Source organism: Mesoplodon bidens (assembly GCF_964165515.1).
Source record: "Mesoplodon bidens genome assembly, chromosome: 6".
NCBI lineage: Eukaryota > Metazoa > Chordata > Mammalia > Artiodactyla > Ziphiidae > Mesoplodon > Mesoplodon bidens.
In genome coordinates, this window is record NC_138162.1 from 88,173,247 (window position 1) to 88,196,537 (window position 23,291).

Here is a 23,291-nt window from a genome sequence, read left to right on the forward strand (position 1 = left end):
CATTTTGCATGTGTAGAATAATCATGAAATAGAAGTTGAAAAATGTGATCAGTCACTTTCATATTGTGCCTTAGGGAGGAAATGAACAAAATACAGTGGTTACATGCACCGGTGGTAGTGTTCTCGCCTCATAATGGCACCAGGTTAACTTGTCTTACTGCTTGTTAACTTTGTAAGGAATCAATGGCTTATGATAACATGGTTTGATGTAGGAGAGCTTGGCTGAAATCACCAGAGATCCCCTGATATGTATGCAGTGACACCCGTAAGACCTGAGATCATTCATTAAGTGCCAGCAGCCTTTAGAGGACATGTCTGCTTCCCAGCCAGGACCATTTTATCAGTGTTGGTATGTGTTCTGACAGTGTTGTATATCTAAGGAATGTCCTAAAGTGACTAATACACCTGGATTGGGGCTTTAGAGGATTTGGACCAGTTTTCTAAATTTTACATTGGCCGGCCTTCCATTTAAAAAGTTTTTTCTCACAATACTGAGTGAGGCATCAGAGAGCATAATCCTGTCCCAAGTTCCATGGTTGACAGATTGACTTGTTCTGCATGGCCGTGTGTTTGGTTGACAGTTGGATATTTGGTGAGATCCTTATGGCCTGCTTCCCCTCAGAAAATGAAAGATGGTTCTCAGGAAGGAGAACTTTTTTCTGCAGGTTTAAATGTGGGCCTCCTTCCAAAGGCAGCAATGCCAACTCTTATCTGTATGTGTCCAAAAAAATTAGTGTGTATTTGAGACACTTGACTCATTTCTTTGACTTTCAGTTAGGTAGCGGTTGGATTATTATTACTGGACTTAAGCTTTAAGGTACCTTAAGTTAGAGCTGCATTGTCTAGTACAGTAGCCATAGCCATAAGTAGCTATCTAGATTTAAATTAAAATTAATTAAAGTTAAATGTGGTTAATAATCCAGTTTCTCAGTTGCACTAGCCACACTTTAGGTGTTCAGTATCCACCCATATGTGGCTAGAGCACAGATCTAGAACATTTCCAGCATTACAGAAAGTTGGAAAGCTCTGGACTCGTAGAGCTTGTTGGACATATCAGTGAAGAATGCCTTGCCTGCGTATGAATGAGAATGAAGAAGACAAGGCCAAATGGTCAGTATGAGAAAGACTTCGGCAGCATTTCCCAGGGTGTCTCCTGAGAACCTTAATCCCAAGCTCCATAGCCAAAATTGTTTGGAAAGGCCTGCATACATCTTCACCCTCTTTTGAGATTTGAAGCTCTGAGAGGATGAGCAGTTTGCCAGGTATTAGCCAAATTACACCTTGTGAATTTTAAAATTGTATTTTGTATAAGTAATAACCTAATTTCTTGTGGGCCTAAATAACATTTCTTGGGATACCATTTAGGAAAGACTGACTAAAAGAGTTTTGGTTAAATTTATAGCTCATTTGTGTTAATAAACTTGGTAGACTTGCTGAAAAAGGCTCTGACTTAATGGATGTGGAGTGACACTTTTACATGGATTTGATCTGCTCAGGATCAAATTGTGTCTAGTCACATTGAACACAGCCAGAGGACTGGCCAAAAGGATGAGTGAGTCTCTTGAAGCCAGTGACCTGGGGATATTTAACCTGGAATAGAGAAAGCTGAAAACATGCATTATGCCATTTTCAAATACTTGAGGATGCACTACTGTGGAGGAGAATTTAGAGGCAGAATCAAATCGTGTGGGAAGTAGTTAGGGAGCAGTCTTCTCTCCTCCTCCAGCCACTCATTCTTTCTCTTCCTTGATAGACAAGCTTCTTTATCCTTCAGGAACCTTATCCAGGCTGTTCCCTTTGCCTCCAGTTCTTTTCTCTCTGCTTTTCACTCGCGGAACTCTTGCACATTCTTCTGGTCTCAGTTGTCCGGTCCACTTCCTTACGGAATCTTCCTCCAACCCTAAGATTTGATTAGATATTTCTCTGATGAGTGATTTCGTAGCATCCTGTCATTGTCTTCATGGAAACTATCCTGCAACTGTAATTACAAAGCCTCTTGAATATTATTAATTCACTGTCTTGTTCATTAATCCTAGTTCCTACCACAGTGCTTGGCACACAGTAGGTGCTTAATAAATAATTGACTGACTGAATGAATGAGAAAACAAAGCCTTTCCTTGATGCCCCAGGAAATATGCTGACCATTCCTGCCAATAATCTTCCCTAGTACTTTAAATCCTACGTTCCTGTATTGTAAGATGCTCTCTTTGAATTGTGTGAGGAGGGGGGCCATTATCTCTTGCTCACTTTTGCATTTCCACGTGTCAGGATAAGAATTTTAGTTCATTTTACATATCTGTCCTTACTACCCCTGTCAATAAGAGGGATATTAAAAAAAATTGTAAGTGGTGATAATAGTTTTTTAAATTAAAGTTTTTATTACAGGTACCAGGTCTATTGCCATGCCTCAAAGTATTGGCATGGCAGATACTGTCCTTGTAGTCTCTTCTGAGAAACATACGTTCAACATCTAAGGTATATATATATATTCTAGTGGTTTGTTAATGCCAGTTTCTCAGCAGGCTTTGTTGGACTTATCAAAAGCTTATATTGTTTTAGTCTCGTGTGGAAAAAATATTCTTAACACTTTGAACAAGTGCAAAAAGTAATTTTATGATGATGAAAGTAGGCAAGTGATTTAATGTATAGAATTTCATTTTACTGGTCCTTTTTTTACAACCATGCTTGTATTCCTTAAATCACAGTATTTTATTGAGATGTAATTTACGCATCATAAACTTCACTCATTTTTTAGGTGTACAATTCAGTAATTTTTAGTAAATTTACAGAGTCGTGAAACCATAATCAGAATCTAGGGTTTTTGTCTGTTCGTTTGGATTTCTTAGAATTACAGGTCACAGTATTTTAAAGAATACATATTTGAGGTTTTATTTCTTTATTTTTTTCTCTCCTCCAAATCCCAGTTAGAGGCCCCTCTCTCAGAGACCCTTGGCTTATTAATGTATTCCTAGTGGCACTTTATTTGGTGATGCTGGTGGAAAGTTCAGACGGGGAACTCGTATCTGAGTGAGCAGCTTGAGCAATGGGAGAGGCCACAGGACTCTTCCTCCTTCAGATTTACCGGGTCTAGAGTGGCTGTCACCACTTGTGGTGAGGCCACAGAGGAGACCAGCAGGAAGTGGGAGAGGAAATGAGACGTGGGTGGAGCGGGAGGAGAGGGGCGGATGGGGAAGGGGAAGAGACGGCAGACTCATGGGAAAGCCTTCACGGTTCTAAGAAGATGTGAAAAACTTGCCAGATTTTCTGAGTCAGAGAGTCTATATGTTGAAATTTGAAAATGGAAAAACAATGCCTCTTTGGGTCCTCTTGCGAGAGTACTTTAGGGCTTCTCCTAGTGTTCATTTTTTTCCTTTGGGATCATTTGCCCTTGTTCATGCTTCTTCAGTGTGTGGTACAGTTGTTGCTTGTGGCTGGGTGAGCAATGTCCGAGTGTTTCTGGTGCTTTCAGAGCACAAGGGGGGAGGAGGCATTCTTTGCCTTAGGGAGCTTCTGTTCAAAAAGTCCTTAAGCACCACATGATTCACGCTTCTAAGCAGAAATAGGGAAGTAAAATCCTGAACTACAGGTAAAGTTCAGATATGGTATTAGCCCATGGCCATTGCCATGAGAGAAAAGGAAGGAGCTGAATCATGACTTCCATTGTCATTTTAGCTTTTTAGCAAGAGTTTCTATAAACGCATCTGATGTCAGTGTTAACGGTTCACTGGCGTGTTTCTGGTTTTCTCAGTAAATGTACCTGATTTTAATGCCAAGTCAGAAAGATATCCCCACTGCCTAAGGCATCTTTGCTCATCTTGGCAGTTGGAATCCAGTTTATGAAGCAAGAATTGAGCGATCTTCATGGTAGAAAGGCCCTAACTAGATGTATTTTCTGCATTTCTGTCTCATGGAACTGTTCTTTGAATACTTAATGTAAAGTAGATGATATTTCAGTAATATGGAGAGGTATTTAAGTAATATACAGAAATGGCGGAGAGTAAGAGCTTTTAAAAACTTTAGTTGAACGAATGGGTGCGTGAATGGAATGAGAGGTATGCATGTTGAATAAGTGTACATGTGTTCCTTTGGCTTTCAGTTTCATGGAAGTTTTGAGCAGCCATTTTTGAGTGGTGGAAAGTAAAAGGTAGAAAATTCCATAAAAATTTTTGTCCATAAACTCACTTTGAGTATTAGATAATTCCCAGAGTCGTCCTACATGTTTTTTGCTTGTTTGGTTTTTTTTGCTTTCCAAGTACTGCTAGTTGTCACTACCCTGACAACCAGATTTGTCCTAAATCTAAATATGAGCTCTGTGCTTGGCACATGGTAGATGTTCAATAAACATAGATGGTCAGGTTGGCTTCAAGAGAGAACAGCTATTACTGGCCGATTTATCAACTATACCTCTCTGTTCCTTCTAGTGTTTTCATGAATCTTTAGGATTTTTACTTTCAGAGAAAGAGGAAAATGAATTTTTTCACTTCGGTAAATACTTTATTAAAGAGTAAGGATGGTTGGAGATACCTATTATAAAGATTTTGGGGATTGCTTCTGAAGCCCTTGTTTTGAAACAGACTCTTAAAAAAATCAAGTTATATAGTTTAATGATCAGAGTCCATTAAAAGTGTAAAATGCAGTGATCTATTATTTGACAGTGTTCCTTGCATTATTAATAGGCATAAAATACACATTTCTATTAGGAAATCAAGGGTGAAAACACCGCATGTAGATAAACTAATTTAAAGCAGTTTCCTTTCCCATATCACCTCCCCCGCTACCCCTACAGAGCTGGGATGTGGAAATAGTGTCCACCCTAGTTAATCCCAGTAACTGTATATTTGGGGGCTTTTCAATATAGTACCAGGTATGTCGAGGGGAATTGCACATATAACTGATGGCTTAGCTCTTTCTGTGTATTAAGCAGTATGATAGTTGAGCTTCGTACTCACTTCAAATCAGTAGAGAATGTTAGTGCATTTCTCAGCTGGGATCAACCGAAACAAGACTCTTCCCAGCCACAGAGAGGAGTACCTGTTTCACAGCACAGTCTCTTTGGCTCTTCATTCACTAAACCAAGTTGAAAAAAGTACAGAAGAGACCTATTTTAGACTGAATTTGAGTGTGTATGTACTAGAGTGTTCACGTGTATTTAGTTGGGAATAATGTTTACATTTTGGGGGTACTGTATAAGCACTTGAGTGTGTCCAGATGTGAGTGCCTTCATGCAGAGACTTCTGTGCGATTTAATTTTTCTAATATTACTAAAATTATTAAAATCAGATCTTGCTTATTCTCTTTAGAACTTAATCGTGGTCAGAGGGATTTTCCTATGCTGTCCATCCTAAGTTTTCAAAAGAAAAATAACTTAAACTTGTAGGTTTTAGTTTTCCTATTGCATTAAAAACAATACCTGAAGTCCTTAAACTTTACTGCTGGCAAGAGTTGTACATTTTTAATATCTTTAAAATATGCAGCCCTTCATGACAGGAATGAAGATATGAACGCTTTTTTCATGTTTACAGAAGAAACGTAAACGTTGAATTCTATATGTCCTTCTAGTGTCTTCTCTAACAAATACCAGGTGGAAACTTAATAAGTACTTGCAGGAAATATTTTCAAAACATGTCTTATGTAAGTGGCAGAGAAAAAGACAAAGAAAGCAGGTGAGATGGGTTGTGTTGTTTTGTTAGTATTTGTGGAAAATGTTGGGTCAAAGTGCACCACTGACTTGAAAGTAAAATTTAAGTTGCTTCTATCAGTTGTAAGGGAGCATCTTTCATGGGGGCGCAGGGATGATCCCTGCAGTTGGATGTCCAGTTACTTCTCAGCACTGTAGACACAGAGGTACCCTAGACATTTAGTCATCCAGCACCCAAGGGCTTTTATTTGAAATATGGAGACCCCTGAATCCTGTTTTGCATGTAATTAAAGTTAGAGGACATGTTAGGAAAAGCTGTTCTTGACTGACTAGAAAACAAATAATTGTATTCTGTTTCTGATCTTCATTTATAGCACCAGCAACAAGTGGTGCAGGCTGTGGAACGGGCCAAGCAGGTGACCATGGCAGAACTGAACGCCATCATTGGGGTACGTGGCCTTTCCATTTTAGCTCTGATCATCTTAGTGTTTGTTATCAGCTCTCTCTCACTCTCCTTTTAGATTTTGTTCGACCAGAGGGGCAAAAGGCAATAGAGGACCACAAAGTGAAATGAAGCACTTTGCCTTCAATCTCACATGAAATTTGTCAGGAACTGTGGACATATTCTCACCAATTCAAGTTGACAGTGTTCCTGAAAAGTTTCACCCTAAGGAGGCTGGGTAGTTCTTTTTCATAATATTTCTTTCCTTTGCAGTCAGCCTCTGTTGCTAGCCTATTGCCAGTAAAAAGACACACATTGCCCTGATGTTAAAATGACCTGATTTCTTTATCTTTCCTCAAATATAGAGTATCTTAATACCATTTTTAGTGAAATAAAATGTACATTTTCACATCTCCCTGCTACTCTTCCTCCCCTGTGATGAGTGGTTCTTTAAGGACTAGTGTCCATTGGTAGTAGAAATAATAGATGAACTACACCTTTTTGCAAAATCAGCGGCCCAGTTGGAAAATCCTTCCTAGTACCATTAACGTTGCATAGAAATCCTGCTGGAATTCATGGGTTTGAGCAATCACTCCAACTCCACTTATATTTTTGTTCTTCCCGATTGAGGTAACCAGTAATAAAATAAGGTACTACAACTTAGAAAGAATACAGGCAAAAAATCTTAGCTGAGAAAAGCACAATATTCACATCTCTGTTTATGCAGCTGTTAGGAGCAGTTCCTTAGGTTATTCTAATGAAGACACTACAACTGTAGTTTCCTCTTTCTGCCCCCTCCCAAATACTTGCTTTTGTGTATAGATTAGACACAAAAGTCTTCTCCCTTTTTTCTCCCTCAGTGTATCAAACACACTTTGAAATGCTAATTATTCCATTTACTTTCATTAAAATTCAAATTGCTGAGTGAAGATGCGGATAAGGGTCGCCGATAATCAATCTGAAGTGAAGATATTGCTTCAGTTATGCCTCTGTCTTTTAACAAGGAAATCAGAACTCTGGGATGGCTGCCGATGGTGGTGGAGCAATAGTCTGATTGCAGCTTGTTTTTAATGGGCTATTTTGAGCTCTATTTTGTGTCCCTCTGACCACAAGAAAATACCAGTAGTAAATTAGAAGACATAATAAATGGAAAAGAGTAACCTTTATTTCCTCAGAAGTGTCCCTTGGAAAGAAGAGGCTGAATCAGAACAGGCCATGGAGAGACTCGTTTGTTGTATATTTTCTGTGTTCAGGGGGTGGTGGAGAGATGAGAGATGAATACATTTCACAATTAGTTTTTATTTCCAAAAATTCCAGAAAACGGCAGTATAAAAATTTCTTTTTTTAACGTTGAGAAAGCTTTAATTTTAAAGTTAGTGTATATGTATATACCAGCTGTGTTGGCTTGAAGCACATGTTGTATTCCTTTTGGGATATACTTCGATTACCAAATCTCCCAAGGTCACTAGGGATAGAACCTCCTTTTCTCACCCACTTTGCAGTCTGCTGTCGAAGGAGAGAATACGTGGGTGAGGACCTATAGAAGAGCTGCCTGGGTCATTTCTGGCTTGGTGTTTATTTTTGTATGAACTGCTAAAATACACGTAGCCATCCTACCTTATGTCTGGTTGGCAGCCCTTTCTAGGAAAACAGAATGCTTTTATGTTTCTCTTTTGAGTCTTATTAGTTACTGTCGGTATAGTGGTGAGATTAATCTAAATCAAAAACACATTGTCTTGTGTTGGATGTTGCTTAAAAATATGAGGGAAGATGTAAAAGCAGAACAAGTTCCCTTTCTTTGATCACGTCAAGTATATTTTTAATACTGTTTTATATCTATTTCATTTACATACTTTGTTTTGAATGGGATGGCAGATGGCCTTTTCTCAGGGAGAAGATGATTTATTAGACTGTAGCCGAGTAACTGACAGACATATTGTGTATATATGGATTTAATTATTAAAACAAAGCTAATTTAATTTGGTGACCTAAAAACTTATTTGAAGAACTAACTCAGAGCTGCATGCTATCAAAGCAGTGTGTGCTGTAGTTGGTGGATCTGGTGGCAATTCCAAATTATTTGTATCTGAGCAGAAAATGGAATCAAAATCACATCATCTGACTGTTCTGCAAAACAGATTGCAGAAATAGAAAAAACAAACCCAGCAGTTTTAGGGAGCCACAAACCAAGTGAGAAGGAAAGAGCCCCATTACACCCAACTCACTTGATGCATTTCTGTGGCTGCTGTTCTGTCTTTGTCTGTTTCAGCCCTGCTTAGTGCCTTGTGTCCAGTAGTTTTCAGTTGTAACATTGTGGAACTTTAAATGCACCTGCTGTTCTGTGTCTGGTTAGGCATGGCTGTGTTGTGAGGTGGTGGTATTTTGACCTGTTACCAAAAGTGATGAGAGGTCAATTTTAGATTTTTGTGACTTGATTTCTAGGTAGTCGTCAGTGATTTTCTGCACCCAGGGAATGAAAGTTTTCCTCCTGAGAGGCAAAGACCCACCTAAGCCCCTGCAGACCTTCATTTATTTCTCACTGCATATGTGTCTTGTTTTATATGTATGCACACCATCCAGACAAGCGCAAGTGTTCCCAAATTTAATGAAATCTGATGAAGCACCTTTTAAACTCTGCAGTATTATTCTACCTTCATTGGTAAATGAGCCAAACCAGTGATCCATGCAGTTTAAATGCAAAAAGCTGAAGTGAGCCCGAAACCTGGAGAGACGGCTTGTTCTCTTGACAGTAAGCTAGTTGTGTTTAATGGAATGAAACACAGTTATAATGATTTCTTTCACAGGTCATGTTCAGTTCAAAACTGTTGATAGATTGAAATAAGTTAAATATCATTTATCTTTTATTTATAGGGAAAAAAACCCAGGAAAATGCCTGTGTTGTTTTCTATAGTTAATATTTCGTGTTTTGTTTTGAATTGTTCGTATTTCACATTTCCTTGAAGCTTTCCCGGAGTTCCCTCAAATGGGCTGTGGGAACGTTATGCATCTAGTTAGATCTTGTCATGTGTCCTGCTAGCCACTGTGTTTTTAAATTAGAATCTCTGTAAGATCACACTGTTGGAACAACACACAAATTGTAGTTTTAAATCAGTAATATGATCTAATTAGAAATGATGTTTTCATTTCCTGTATTACTAAATTGAGTCATCTGACTATCTTAAAATGCTTTTTAAATCCATTACACTATATTATCAGCACATGCTGTGTGAATGTGGTTATGTTTCATAAAGGAGGCTAAGTTGGAACCTCATAAGAATTTCACCAAAGAAACTACCATTAAGAAAAAAGTTCTGTTAGTACAAACATTGGAAAAGAAAATGTTTGGCTTGTAAAAATAGAAAATGGGGTTCCTTTGGATTCCTTCCCCCTCTTTTTTAACCTCTTTCAGGAAAGAAATGATAGAAATGTGCATTTTTTAAAAAAGTACATACACCCCCTTAAACAATCCTTAAGAACAGGTATGCCATGGTGTTGTAGGAAAATGCAGTTTAGCACAAGAAATGCTGAACCTCAATTTTTAGCAGTGACATTTTAATGATAGGAAGTCTGCAAAATTATTTGCCATCAATTGTAAAGGCAATAACAAGCCTTGGTGGTTTTTCACACTCTCTGTGTTAAGTGCTTTCAGAATGACAGCGTAAACTGTGTTAGAGAACTCCAAGGAAGTAAAACTGATTAAAATGTTCATGCTTGAATGGTGCTGATGGAATAGTTCATTTGGACTTTCTCTACCTCCTGCAGCTCAAGCTGAAATATTAAAATTCAGTGGATTTAAATCTCTCTCCTCTCAGCTCTGGAAAAAAACATTACATTTTAATAGGTTTTAAACCCATAATTCATTGGTTTGGAGCAGCACTATTAAATCTATTTAAATATTACTTGTATTACTAAGGCAATGATTTAAATGACTATGCCTTTACCATTCTATGTGTTTGAGTTAGTTTAAAAAAAGAAAGACAATACCCTTGGGGTTTTTTTCCTTCCTCTTAGCATTTTGTTTTATTGTCCTTGTCCTATGATTGGCCCTTAAATTGTGTGTATGTGTGTGTGTGTGTGTGTGTGTGTGTGTGTGTGTGTACACACATATATGCATTTTAGATTGGCATTCTGGCACCAGGTCTTGCAGTATGACAGTTTTAAAATGGTACGTCCCTCTTTTTCCATTATAGATTTAAAAACAGCCATTTTAAGTTTCAGAGGCATTTAGATCCACCATCGTGATAATTTCCCTTGTTGTCTTTATAAACTAATTAGCCATTAGGCAAAAAAGCTGAAAGATATAAATATGTGTATATATTAAAACGTGTGTGTCTATGTATTTTCCCCGCCATTACATCACAGCCTCTAATAGCACAAAGTTTGAAATAAAATTAAAAATACAACTTCACTTTTTTGACAAAAGCAAAAATGTGTGAAGTATCTGAGAGCCATACTTTCTCTCTTCTGTGTTTGCTAATAAAGGGCTTTCCAGAGGTATTCTTAATTTTGCAGTAGTTGTACTCTTCACCCCTTTTGGGCACAGATATCCTGCAGTGCAGAAACGGTGTTGTCCTTCCTTGGCCCACCTCATACCCTCCTTACCTGCCTTTCTCTCTAGTCATTGCCACCACAACGTGTTTTCTGTGGCTTGACAACACCTCCCCTCAGCTGCACTGGGAAGCTGTTTCATTTCCCCAGTGCTTTTTGTGGGGAATCCAGTCCTCACTTAGGTGTGTGCAGTGTAGAAGAGTGAGGAAGTTTCTCCTCACTGTGGGGTAATCCTGGGCTCATATGTGAACAGTCAGTGGAACACTCCCCTCCTGACCCTTTGGTGGGCGATTCTGAGATGCTTTCTGCATACAGTCCTTCACAGAGGGGTCCCAGCAGGATGGAGTTCAGTTGCCTCAAGTAGTGATCAACTACCTTGTTTTGAGTTTTTCCCTCCTTCCCTGATCACTTTCTTCAGGCCCCACTCCTGTTTGGGAATCATTTTTCCCGATTAACTGCAGCCAAGCCCCGTCCCTCCGCTTTTCTGGAGAATCTAAGACGCTCAGTATTTGACCTCATAGGCCTCAAGCTCTTTAAGGGGACTTTCTGGTGTAGGTAGGCAATTGAACTCATGTGCTACAATCGTAGTTTGTTGTGAGTTCTGTGCATAAAACATTTTCTTTAACGTCTCAGCTTTTACATTGTTTTTTAAATGACTACTTTTCAGTGAACTTACAGGTGAGCTTCCCTTTCTTGTTGTTCTGATTACTGTCGGTATTTTCTAAATGTATATTATATGGAATAAACTTTAAAACAAGCTATAAAATAGATTTCTGTTATATCAGAGATTATTATTCCAGCTTTGTTACTGTCTTTACTCAACAGTGTGCCTGGAGCTTAAAGACTTCATAAAATATGCTGGCCACTGACTGCATGATGTACATAAATTGGTGGGATAAGGGTTGGGGGTAGAGGGCGGAGGCTGGTTTTCTGCAGTTGTAGGGCTTTGCTTACCTGCTCATCTAAGCGAAAGAAAGCAGTTTTAACGTCGTTCTACACATTCCTCTATCTTATATTGGTATGTGTGCCCCTCACTTTTGGTTGTTTATTTATTTATTTTTTTAACTTGTTCATTTACTGTGGATCAGGGGACTGTGTTATTGAGTGATGTAGTCATAATCTAATCTTTGTGCTATAATTTGATGAGGCTCTAAGAGGCAGTAATTTCCCTTCTCTCATATCAAAGACTCTCATATACTTAAGTAATTTTTAAACCCTGTCTCTACTTCAGAACTCCCTAAAAAACCTAGATAAAGAACAGGATTTCTAATCTGTACTTACTTTGTACACTCTGTTAATTTGTTACAAAGCTTCCCTAGAAGAAATTTCTAGAAGCTAGTCAGTTTTGTTGGTTCTTAATTGTTGCTAACCTGAAGTGCTGCTGTTTTGCTCCTGTTGAAGGGGGAGCCCTCTCTCCCTCCTTCCCCCTAATAAATGTGTTTCCATAGCTCCTGGTAGATTTAAGTGCACAGTGTTACAGGAGTTGCAGAATCTGTCTAGGTGGGTGCATCTGACTTAGCTTAAAGCACGTGGGATTCAGGCTTCCACTAAGAAGAAAGTGGAGTTTCCCAGAGCTGTGCATCTGCATTTCATTCACACCAGTGCACAGCAGGCGGAGCCTGTGTAGGGGTCCAGAGGACTGGTTGGGAAGTGTTACACAGAAAAGCAGGTTTCACTCAAGGCAGCTTGTAAGTTTGCACATTGTTATCCCTTTTTTATTGGTTAGTGTGGTGTTTTTTTGTTTTTTTTATTTGTTCCCATTTTGCTTCCCCTTTTCTAGTTCTCTTACTGACTTCTTCCCAGTAATGTTTCTATAAGCAACATCACCAACTCCCATCTAGCCAGACCTTTTCCCGCGTGGACCCAGCCTGCCTTGTGTCCCTCGAAGCTGGGAGAGAGGAGGCAGGCTCCCCACAAACAGGCAATTAAAGGATTGATGACTTAGGCTAAGTTTTTTTGTTTTGTTTTGTTTTGCGGTACGCGGGCCTCTCACCGCTGCGGCCCCTCCCGCCGTGGAGCACAGGCTCCGGACGCGCAGGCTCAGCTGCCGCGGCGCAAGGGATCCTCCCGGACCGGGGCACGAACCCGTGTCCCCTGCATCGGCAGGCGGACCCCCAACCACTGCGCCACCAGGGAAGCCTAGGCTAAGTTTTAAGGACTTAAAACTCCCTAGCATATCAGTCTCCCTAAAAATGCATTTGTGATCTTATCTCCTAAGGACTTTTGTGAAAAGGTTAGAACCTTTTATAGAATACTAAGAATAATTTAATGATTACATCTGCTCATTCATTCGTTCATTCATTCGTTGCAGCCCATTAAAGGGGCACATTTAAATATTTTTTAATGTTTTCTGAAACATATTCTGAAATGATCCTCAGATTACATTTAAATCATCTTACTAAGGTTTTGGTGTTTGCAAGCTTTCTGATTTTATTTTACTACACATAAATCAACCTTAATTAGCACATTTTAATTTCAACAAAACTTTAGTGTCCAAGGATAGCAGAATAAGGAGAAACAGGTAATAGAAAATGTGGTAAAAATGAGGCTGCATGCATTTATAAATTTTTTTTTTTTATTTGGAATTGGGAGCAATACATATTCATTATTAATATTCTATATATTTTAAAAGATTTATCAAGGTATAATTTACATAAAGTAAAATTTACCCTTTCTAGCTTATAGTTCTGTGAGTTTGACAACCCAAAATAGTCATGTGACTGCCACCACTATGAAGGTACAGAATTTTTCTCTCCTGCCTTGCCCTGCCTCCCCAGATTCCTTTGTTCTTTGTAGTCAGTCCTTTTCCCTACCCCAGTCCCTGGCAACTGCCCATGATGTTTTTTCTCCCAAAGTGAGCCTTTTTGAGAATGTCATATAAATGGAATTATGCACTATGTAGCCTTTCTTCGGTTAGCATGGTGCATTTGAGGTCTGTCTATGTGGTTGCCTGTATCAGCAGTTAGTTCCTTTGTATAGCTGAATAATATTCCAGTATGGATACACCAGTTTATTTAGCCATTCACCTCTTGCAGGACAGTTGGGTTGTCTCCAGGTTTTGGTGTTTGTGAATAAAGCCTGAGTAAATATTAACATACAGATTTTTGTAAATTTTGTAAGTTTTCCCCTAGAAGTGGGATTGCTGAGTTATATGGTTAGTGTATGTTTAAAGTAACCGACACACTGTTTCCCAAAATGACCGTACTGTTTTTCAGTCTTCACTGATATGTATGAGAGAAGCTTTGTTCCACATCCTCACTAGCACTTGGAATGGTAGGTTTTGGGAGTTTTTAGCCATTTCTGATACGTGTATAGTGGTACTTGTGTTTTTGTGCATTTCCATAATAGAGAGTGATGTTGAGTGTCTTTTTATGTGCTTATTTGCCATCTCTATATCTTCTTTGATAAGTATCTGCTCAAATCTTTGCCTATTTTTCTTGAGTCAGTTATTTTATTTTTATCAAGTATTTTGAACTTAAAAAATATTCTGGACATATGTACTTTATTTTGCAAATATTTTCTCCCAATCTGTAGTCATCCTTTAATTTTTTTTGATATGTCTTTTTACAAGTGGAAGTTTTGAACGTTGATTGAGTCTAATTTATGAATTTTTTTTCTTTAGAGTCCTAACTTTTGACTCCTGTTGGTTCTCAGTAATCTCTGCCTCACCCACAACCACAGATATTTTCTCTTAGGTTTTCTTCTAAAAGTTTTATGTTTAGACCCATGATCCAGTTTGAGTTAATTTTTGTTTATGATGTGAGATACGGGGATATGGGTTGAGTTTCTTTTCTTTTTCTTTCCTTTATTTTTCCCCCTAGATGGACATTCAATTCAGTTGTTCTAGCACTGTTTGTTGAAAAGACTGTCTTTTCTCCATTCAGTTGCTGTGCATCATTGTCGAAAATCTATTGACTATATTGTGTGGGGTCCATTTTCTGGACTTTATTTTGTTCCATTAAACTGGGTGTCTGTTTTTTTTTTGTCAATGACACGCTGTCTTGATTTTTGTAGCTTTCATTTTTGCTATTCCCCATTCCATTTTGCGGGTTTTTTGGTTTATTTTTCTTTTCTTGGTTGCCCTCTTTCCAGTACCCCTCAGAACTCAGTTCCTTAACTGTCAGTATCCAAGAGACTGGCTGATGGATGAAGGGGAAGAATCCAAGCTCAATAGAACAACTTTCTCTCATTTAAAAAATGGTATCTGTTCTGCCTCTAGACTGTTCTCTTACGGGTGACTGCTTCTGCCATCGCCCCCTGGTCCGGGGTACTCCTGCTAGTCTCCAGCAGCTTCCTCCTGATAGAGTTTCTTGTTTGTGCATTTGTCTTTCTGTTCTTCATTCTGTACACAGCAGCCAGAATGATCTTCTAAAATATAAATTGGATCTGTTTGCTCCCCAGCTTAAAGCCTGTCTCTGATGGCTGCCCATTTCGCTTAGAATGAAGTCTGAATTTCTTACCATGGCCCACAAGTCTCTGTGCGTGCTCACCCCTCACCCACCTCTCTGATTTCACGTACCCCTCACTCGATTCATGTGACTTTTAGCCACATTGGTCTCTTTCTTCTGTCCCTGGATATCCCAGGCATTGACTGAGGGATTGTGCACCAGCTCTTCTACCTTCTAGAACCCCCATCTTCCATGTCTTGACATGGTCTTCCTCATGCTCCTCTTTAAAATCTCAGCTCACTGTTTACAGTAGCCAGGACATGGAAGCAACCTAAGTGTCCATTGACAGATGAATGGATAAAGAAGATGTGGCACATTTATACAATGGAATATTACTCAGCCATAAAAAGAAACGAAATTGAATTATTTATAATGAGGTAGATGGACCTAGAGACTGTCATACAGAGTGAAGTAAGTCAGAAAGAGAAAAACAAATACTGTATGCTAACACATATATATATGGAATCTAAAAAAAAAAAAAAAAGGTCATGGAGAACCTAGGGGCAGGACAGGAATAAAGACACAGACATAGAGAATGGACTTGAGGACACAGGGAGAGGGAAGGGTAAGCTGGGACGAAGTGAGAGAGTGGCATGGACATACATACACTACCAAATGTAAAATAGATAGCTAGTGGGAAGCAGCCCTCAGCTCAGTGCTTTGTGTCTACCTAGAGGGGTGGGATAAGGAGGGTGGGAGGGAGATGCAAGAGGGAGGGGATATGGGGATATATGTATACGTATAGCTGATTCACTTTGTTATACAGCACAAACTAACACACCATTGTAAAGCAATTATACTCCAACAAAGATGTTAAAAAAAAAAAATTAAAATCTCAGCTCAGATGTTGTCTCCTGAGAAAGGATTTCCCTGGCTGGCAGATTGTAGTAGCTCTTTCACCCAGTTCATTCTCTGTACAGTAGCCTGTTTTATTTTCCTCAGAGCATTTACCATTTATTTGTTTATGTGTGTGTTAATTTCCCTTCACTAGCAGGTGGGATCTTGTTCCCTTTTATAGCCGTGGTGCCTAGAACAATATGTAGCTCATCATTTTCAACAAATATTTGTATAGTAAATACTCAGTAACTGTTCAATAAACATGCAATAATTTATTATATTTAATAAATACTTGTTAAATGAACAAACATTCTATTTTGACCTATTTTTGCATTTTGATTTTTTGTCCCACAATTTTGAGCCAAGGTTGAGAGGAAGGAAGCGTGGACTGGTAGGAAATACATACACAATCCTGGGTATCACTTGTAGTATGATCTTAGGAATTTCATTTAAAGTTTTATCACCTGTAGAATGCAGGACTGGAGCTGATAGCCGCTAAAGTGCTATCCAGCTTTCTAATATTGTATGGTTTGTAAGCTTATTTGTTTTGATGACTCTGGAATTTTTATTTTAAAACTTGGGGGTCTTTTGTGTCACAGTTATTTCTCTAGATTTACATCCCTAGCCTTATATTCTTTTCCCTAAGGGAGTAATTAAAAATAGCAAGCATTTGTTGACTATTTGCTTTGTGTTAGTACTGTGCTTAGCATTTGTAGACATTATTTTGTTTAAGCTTCGTATCAACCCCATGAGGAAGGGAGTATTATTGTCCCAGCTTTACCAATAATGAAACCAAGCCTCTGAAGGGGTAAGTAGTTTTCTGAAGGCCACACAGGGAGGAAGTGAACCAAACTTAGACCAACCTCAGAGCTCACACATTTAACCATTCTTTTACACTTGTTCCTTATTTGTTCCCTTGACTCTGTTCTTTCTTTTACACTGGAATCAATAGGCTGTTTATCGTGAGATCCATTATAGTATTGTCCAGTGTTTAGGGTCCAGAGCTCAATAAGGGAGGTGAAATTGGGTATGCCTGATGCACATAGTAATTGGTTAGCCTAAGTTGAAGTATATACTAGCTCCACCTATCAGTTGGATACTCCTGTGTGTTTCTCATACTGTGTTTCTTCCTGCTTTTTGTAACTTACTGTCACATGTAAGAATCAAAAGTTGTCATAAACACCAGTACCAAGACAGGTATTTTTAACCTAGGTCCTTGGATCCTCTTGGGTTTCATGCTTGGGTGTCAGGCTGTCCATTAGCTCCCTGAAATGTTGGCAGAATTGTGTGTGTTGGGGGTGTGTGGAGGATGTACATTGTCCAGAGGAGAAATTCTGGTCTTAGGTTCACAAAAGGTCTCATGACAAAAAATGAGCCTGCACCTTACCAAGAATCGAACTGCACAAGATCCTGACATAGTACGATACTTGTTGGAATGTGTGTAGACAGAAGGCAGTTGTCTATAGCATTATAAGGAGACATTGCTGCATAATTGTTCAGAAACCTGGAAATCAGAAGTTTACACTGAATTTGTTTCTAAATAGTGCCCCGAGGATGAGGGAGTTTCTTGAACTATTGGTGGGTTAAGAAAAACAACAACAACAAAAAACTGCATTATGTTGATACTATCATAGGTATTATGGAAAATAAGTTAACCACATTAAACATTTAATCTTGAACAACTAATGATAATGATTGCTTGGGATATTTTTTGTATTAAGAGGTATTAACTAGAGCTAGCAGCTGCCTTCACATAGCTGTATCAAAAGAAAGTACAGGCAAGTAAGTATTTCAGAATACTTTTATTAGTCTCCTGTTCATACATGTACCTTTTAAAGGCCTGGGGCACAATGATGACTAAGAACTGGTCCCTGCCTCTTGGTCCCTGTGTTCATGATTTCGTGGGAGAGGTAGATCCATAGATGCATGAATCGTGTTTATACAGTTAGGAACCAAGCACATGGGGACACCGGATGGGGTAGCAGCTACCCACTGAAAGCAAAAGCCTGAGGGTAAGCTAATTATAGGCAGTAGTGGGTAAGGGAGAGGGATAACTTCTGGAGGACCACACAAAGGGCGGGGACCAGTAAGGGGGGACATAAAGCACAGGGATTGCCAATACATTTGGGGGAGTCCTATTTTTGAAATTATCTTATTCTCTCAGGATAAACTGTACTTTCTCTTCATTTCTCCATCTTGAGAAAATTTTGTCCATCCTACTTGTGAATAACACTACTTCATGGGATATATTAATATTGCAAACTTAAATAATGCTGTTGACCTAATAAGCAAGAGCTAGAGCTAACCCCGTCCCCCAAACCTTTAAGTAAAACTTAATGACACATTCTTTTTTTTTTTTTTTTTTTTGGCGGTACGCGGGCCTCTCACTGTTGTGGCCTCTCCCGTTGCGGAGCACAGGCTCCGGACGCGCAGGCTCAGCGGCCATGGCTCACGGGCCCAGCTGCTCCACGGCACGTGGGATCTTCCCAGACCGGGGCACGAACCCGTGTCCCCTGCATCGGCAGGCGGACTCTCAACCGCTGAGCCACCAGGGAAGCCCAATGGCACATTCTTGAATCATTTTTAAGGCAGCTCCATGGCTCTTCTGCCTTTGTGATTCTCATGCATTTTTTTCTCCTTGGTAGATTCCGATAAAGGGGGAAAGTTTATCTTGGTGCTCAGGTTGTCTTCTGTGACTAACAGGGACAGTGCCACTGTGATCCCGAAGCAAAGTGGCAGTCATGTATTTTTTTTATTTTCCCAGATGTTTCTGGGTTGATCCAAAGCAATTTATAGACACAGCTCTGTATAAGTTAATATCTGGGAAAAGAAACTGTTGAGGGCAGGAGAACAGTTTAAGCTGCTGTCTACCTGGATTGAAAACTCAGAGGTTGTTTTGGGGTTCCTTTCAGCTCGTATCCTCACATGGCCTACGAGCAAAGATAATGTCAAGGCAGCCTTTGTTGGTTGTTTCTTACAGGCTGAACCTACCTCCTACTATGGCTACAACATCCAGATGCTCTGTCCAGCCTTCCTCACAGATGAGCTGTGGGCATGTGACCCTGTCCAGGTCAAGGAGATATAAAGAAATGCCTTTTTCTCTTTAACGAAAGACTCATAAAGAGAAAATTGCCCTCTTTCCGTGCTTGACCATGGTTATGTGAGGATGAGTTAATGTTCAGTTCTGCAGCAGCCATCCTGGGGAACATGGGATATGAGAGAGGTTAGGAGAACCAGAGGTGCTGGCCCAGGGCCTTGATACTGCTGTCATGCAACCAAGCCTGGACTTGTTATGTAAGTAATCAAACCCCCTATTATTTAGGCCACTTTTATTTGGGTATTCTGTGACTTGCAGAGGAACTGTCTTAAGTGATATATTGCTAAACCATGGTGACTCTCCATACATATCTCAAAATTAGAAACAACCTAACCTTTAACCAGTTGGGAGACTAGTTAAGTGAACTCTCATATCTATACAGTGGCATGTATTGTACAGCCATTAGGAGTGATATAGTCAAAGCATTATTTAGGGGTATGGGAAAATGTTCTTTGATATGCTGAATAGGAAAGGAAGCATTTAACAAGATAGCATGATGTTATTTTTGTTTAAAAATGCTTATATATGCATTGAAAAAATGCTGGTTGGGCTCATCAACATTATAGTTTTGTTTGGCTGGTAGGATTATGTGTGACTTTCAATTTCTTTCCATTCTGCTTGTCTTTGTTATTCATAAAACTTTTCTAATCTTAAAACTATAAATGTGAACCTAAAACTACTCTATAAAAATATTAATTAAAAAATTGTAGGGGCTTCCCTGGTGGCGCAGTGGTTGAGAGTCCGCCTGCCAGTGCAGGGGACACGGGTTCGTGCCCTGGTCCGGGAAGATCCCACATGCCGTGGAGCGGCTGGGCCCGTGAGCCATGGCTGCTTGGCCTGCGCATCTGGAGCCTGTGCTCCGCAACGGGAGAGGCCCACGTACCGCAAAAAAAAAAAAAAAAAAAATTGTAAAACAAGATTGTATTTGTAGGCCCATTTCGCCTCTCTTCTGACCCATCTGAATAAATAGTACAACCGTCTACCCAGTTGCTTGGGGCCCATCTTTGCAGGGCATCTCGAGTTTTCCAGTTATCCTCACCCCCTTCTCCTTCCATAACCATGTCTTTCGGTGCCATCTCCGAAATAGATCTTAAGTCCTTCTACTCTTTGCCACTTGTACTGCCACAACCCTAATCCAAATCATTATTTTTTGGTTTGAATCCCTGCATTACCTTCTCACTGGTCTCTCCTTTCATCCTGGCCGCTCTCAGATCCAGTCTCCACATACCATATGAACTTTAAAAATGTTTAGATTATGTAATACTCTAGCTCAAAATACTTACTATAATGTCTTTATATAGGCCAATGAACTAGAATAAAGTACTCAGAAATTGATCAACTTATGTATGTCAGAGGGGCAGGCAGATCAGTGTGGAAAAAGATGGACACTGGGGGGATAGTAGGTTATTTTTGTGGAAAAAAATGAAATTGGATCCACCTATCTCATCATATGCAGAAGTCAATCTGAAAAGTATAAAAAGAAAGAACTTTAAAACTTTCAGAGAAGAAAAACAACCAAGAAGACTTTTTATCTTGGGGTAGAGAAGTATTTCTTAATGGGTCACAGAAAGCTCAAACCATGAGAAAAAGATATTACTCAGTTAAAATTAAAAGTGTCTGTTCATCAGAAGATATCTTAAAGAAAATGAAAAGATAAGCTAGAAACTGAGAGAATATATTTGTTAACACATATAGCCAACAAATAATTATCCAGCTTTTACGGGTTTTGTACAAGCCAGAAGTTCAAACTTAACAAAACGACAGCAAACTCACCACTGCCTAAAGCTCTCATTATTCTTAAGTGAAAGTGTAAAGCCCTTTCTGTCTATGATCTGATTGCCATAATGTTGCATCTGACCCCACTTCCTCCTTGTTCACTGGGTTCCCACCAGACTTCTTTTTCTTCCTTGGTTACTGCAGGCTCCTTTCCGTATCTGGGCCTTTGCAACTGCTTTCCTCTCATCTCCGATTCCCTTCTCCCAGCTCTAGGTGCTCTCATTCTCATCCTTCAGATCTTAGTTCAGAGGTCACTTCTTCAGAGGGGCTGTCTCTTGATTCTTATGAATGAACGATTACTTACCAATTGTGTAAAGACCTCCCTAGTTAAGGAAGGTCCTGATGGGGCAGCAGGTACTTCACTGGGCTGGATGGTGAGGACTTGTGTTCCATTCTTGATGTGGATACAATTTCCCACTGATTTTTACCTTGGGCCTCACATATGCAGGTGTTAGCCTGTAAAATTCTGCACCCAATTCCAATGTGGTATATCGTTTGCCAGATCGCCAAGCAATTCTCTTGACACCAGCTGGGTGTGTCATACAGTTCAACTGGAGATAGCATCAGATCCCACAGGTTAAGGGCTCAGCTCCACAAGAATGCCCCTCCTCCCTGCACTTCAGACACCAGTCCCAAATACAGGTTATCATCTGTGTTTTTAACAACCTCCTCCTTGAGTTTGATTAATTTGCTAGAGCAGCTCACAGAACTCAGAGAAACATGTAACTTACCAAATTACCTGTTTTTTAATAAAAGGATGTAGCTCAGGGACAGTCACATGGAAGTCAGATACATAGGGCAAGGTATGGGGAAAGGGTGCAGAGCTTCCACACCCTCTCCAAGTGCACTACTCTCCCCAAATCTCCCTGTGTTCACCGACCTGGAAGCTTTCCAAACCCTGTCCTTTGGGTTGTTCTGGAGGTTTCCTTATATATGCATGATTGACTAAATCAGTGGCCATTGGTGATTGAACTCAACTCTCCAGCCACTCTCCCCTCCCTCCCTGAAGGTCTGGTGCGTGGGACTGAAAGGTCCAACATTCTGGTCATGTGGTTGGTTCTCCTAGCAACCGGCTCCCAACCACAAGTGCCCTCCGAAAGTCACGTCATTAACATAACAAAAGACACCTTTTATTGCTCTCTTCACTTAGGAAATTCCTAGAATTTTTGGAGCCCTGTGCCCAGAACTGTGAACTAAGACCAAATATATATTTCTTATTGTAAATCACAGTATCACAGCCTGGTTCAGTGTTTTTCAAATTGCAGTTCCTGAGATTCATGACTATGCAGTGAAATCAATAGTCAACATTTTTTATTTTAAAAAAGGAATAGAAAATATAAAAATGTGCCACACATAGTATTTGGTATTTGTTAAACTTTTGTTTTATTTACATGTCTAGTCTATGCAGATATACAACATGCACACACAGGAGTTGCGGTCAAAATGTTGGAAAGCAACTCATCTAGCTGTCCTCTGAGGTTCATTCTACTTCTAAAGTTCTAAGGTTAATTGCAGGGTTACTAAAGAATCTGAAGTAGATAGGCTTTTTAGATGCAGCTTTACTTTTAAAGAATACTGGGAAGTAACTAAAGAAAGCTTTTCTGAGCAGGATCCCTTAGCTTGGTAACTTTAATGACTACAACACAAAATAGAAGCTTTGGTTTCAGTAAGATAATGTGTTAAAAATCTCTTCAAAAAATTCATTAAATAGTTTAAACAAGCCTCCAGGAAAATGTATTTCTATTATTAATTTGCTTAGAAATACTTCTCCTAGTAAACTATGGACCAATTCAGAAAAAATTCTTATAGGATTTCTGATGGGAAAGTTAAGATAATAACTCAGGGTTGGGGGACTTTTGTCCTTTCCTTTTCTTGCTGTTATTACTTTGTGAGTTAAACTGCAAGTTAAGACAGTGGAGTCCTTGGCACAGGACTCATGGAATTTGCTTCTTTGCTTGTTACCTGTCTTCCCCTTAAAGACCAGTCCAGAGATCTTGAGGACCATAGAGATCTATGGTTTTAGTGTGAGAAACTTATCCCCGCAGTGATAATCTTTGTTGGGTTGCTATAAATGCCGGTCTTTCCCCTGCAGTAAATCTCATGTTTTAAGTCTTCAGGAATGAATTACAGAGAAGCTTAGGTTGTAAAGTTCCTTCCTTTGTTCTTTTTTAGTTTCTTGCTTCTTTCTATGGATTCACTTAACTTTTAGCTTTTGCTAGAGATATTTGTTCAAAGCAAGAACTCCCAATCTTCTGTCTAGAAGGGCACATCCTATTTTCCCCACCTCTACAACTACAGGGAAGTGGAAAGAATAGTAAAACAAACACTGTGTACTTATCACTTAGATTCACCGGTTAATATTTTGTCACTTTTGCTTTGTAATGTGTATACATACAGACAGATACATACTTTGTGTGTGCCAAATTGTTTGAAAGTAAGAGGCAGGGAGACATGATATTTCACCCCTTAATGTATCAGCGCGCATCTTCTATAAACAGTTTTCCA

At 39.4% G+C, this 23,291-nt stretch overlaps 1 protein-coding gene across 7 annotated transcripts in view; it reads left to right on the forward strand.

Moving 5' to 3' along the window:
* Positions 1–23,291, forward strand: part of TLE4 (TLE family member 4, transcriptional corepressor) — a 153,284-nt gene that overhangs the window by 41,655 nt on the left and 88,338 nt on the right. For all 7 annotated transcript variants that reach the window (XM_081236472.1, XM_081236473.1, XM_081236476.1 and 4 more), the window contains one exon: positions 6,013–6,087. In XM_081236472.1, the coding sequence (XP_081092598.1) occupies positions 6,013–6,087 (75 nt within the window). The remainder of the gene's footprint in view (positions 1–6,012; positions 6,088–23,291) is intronic.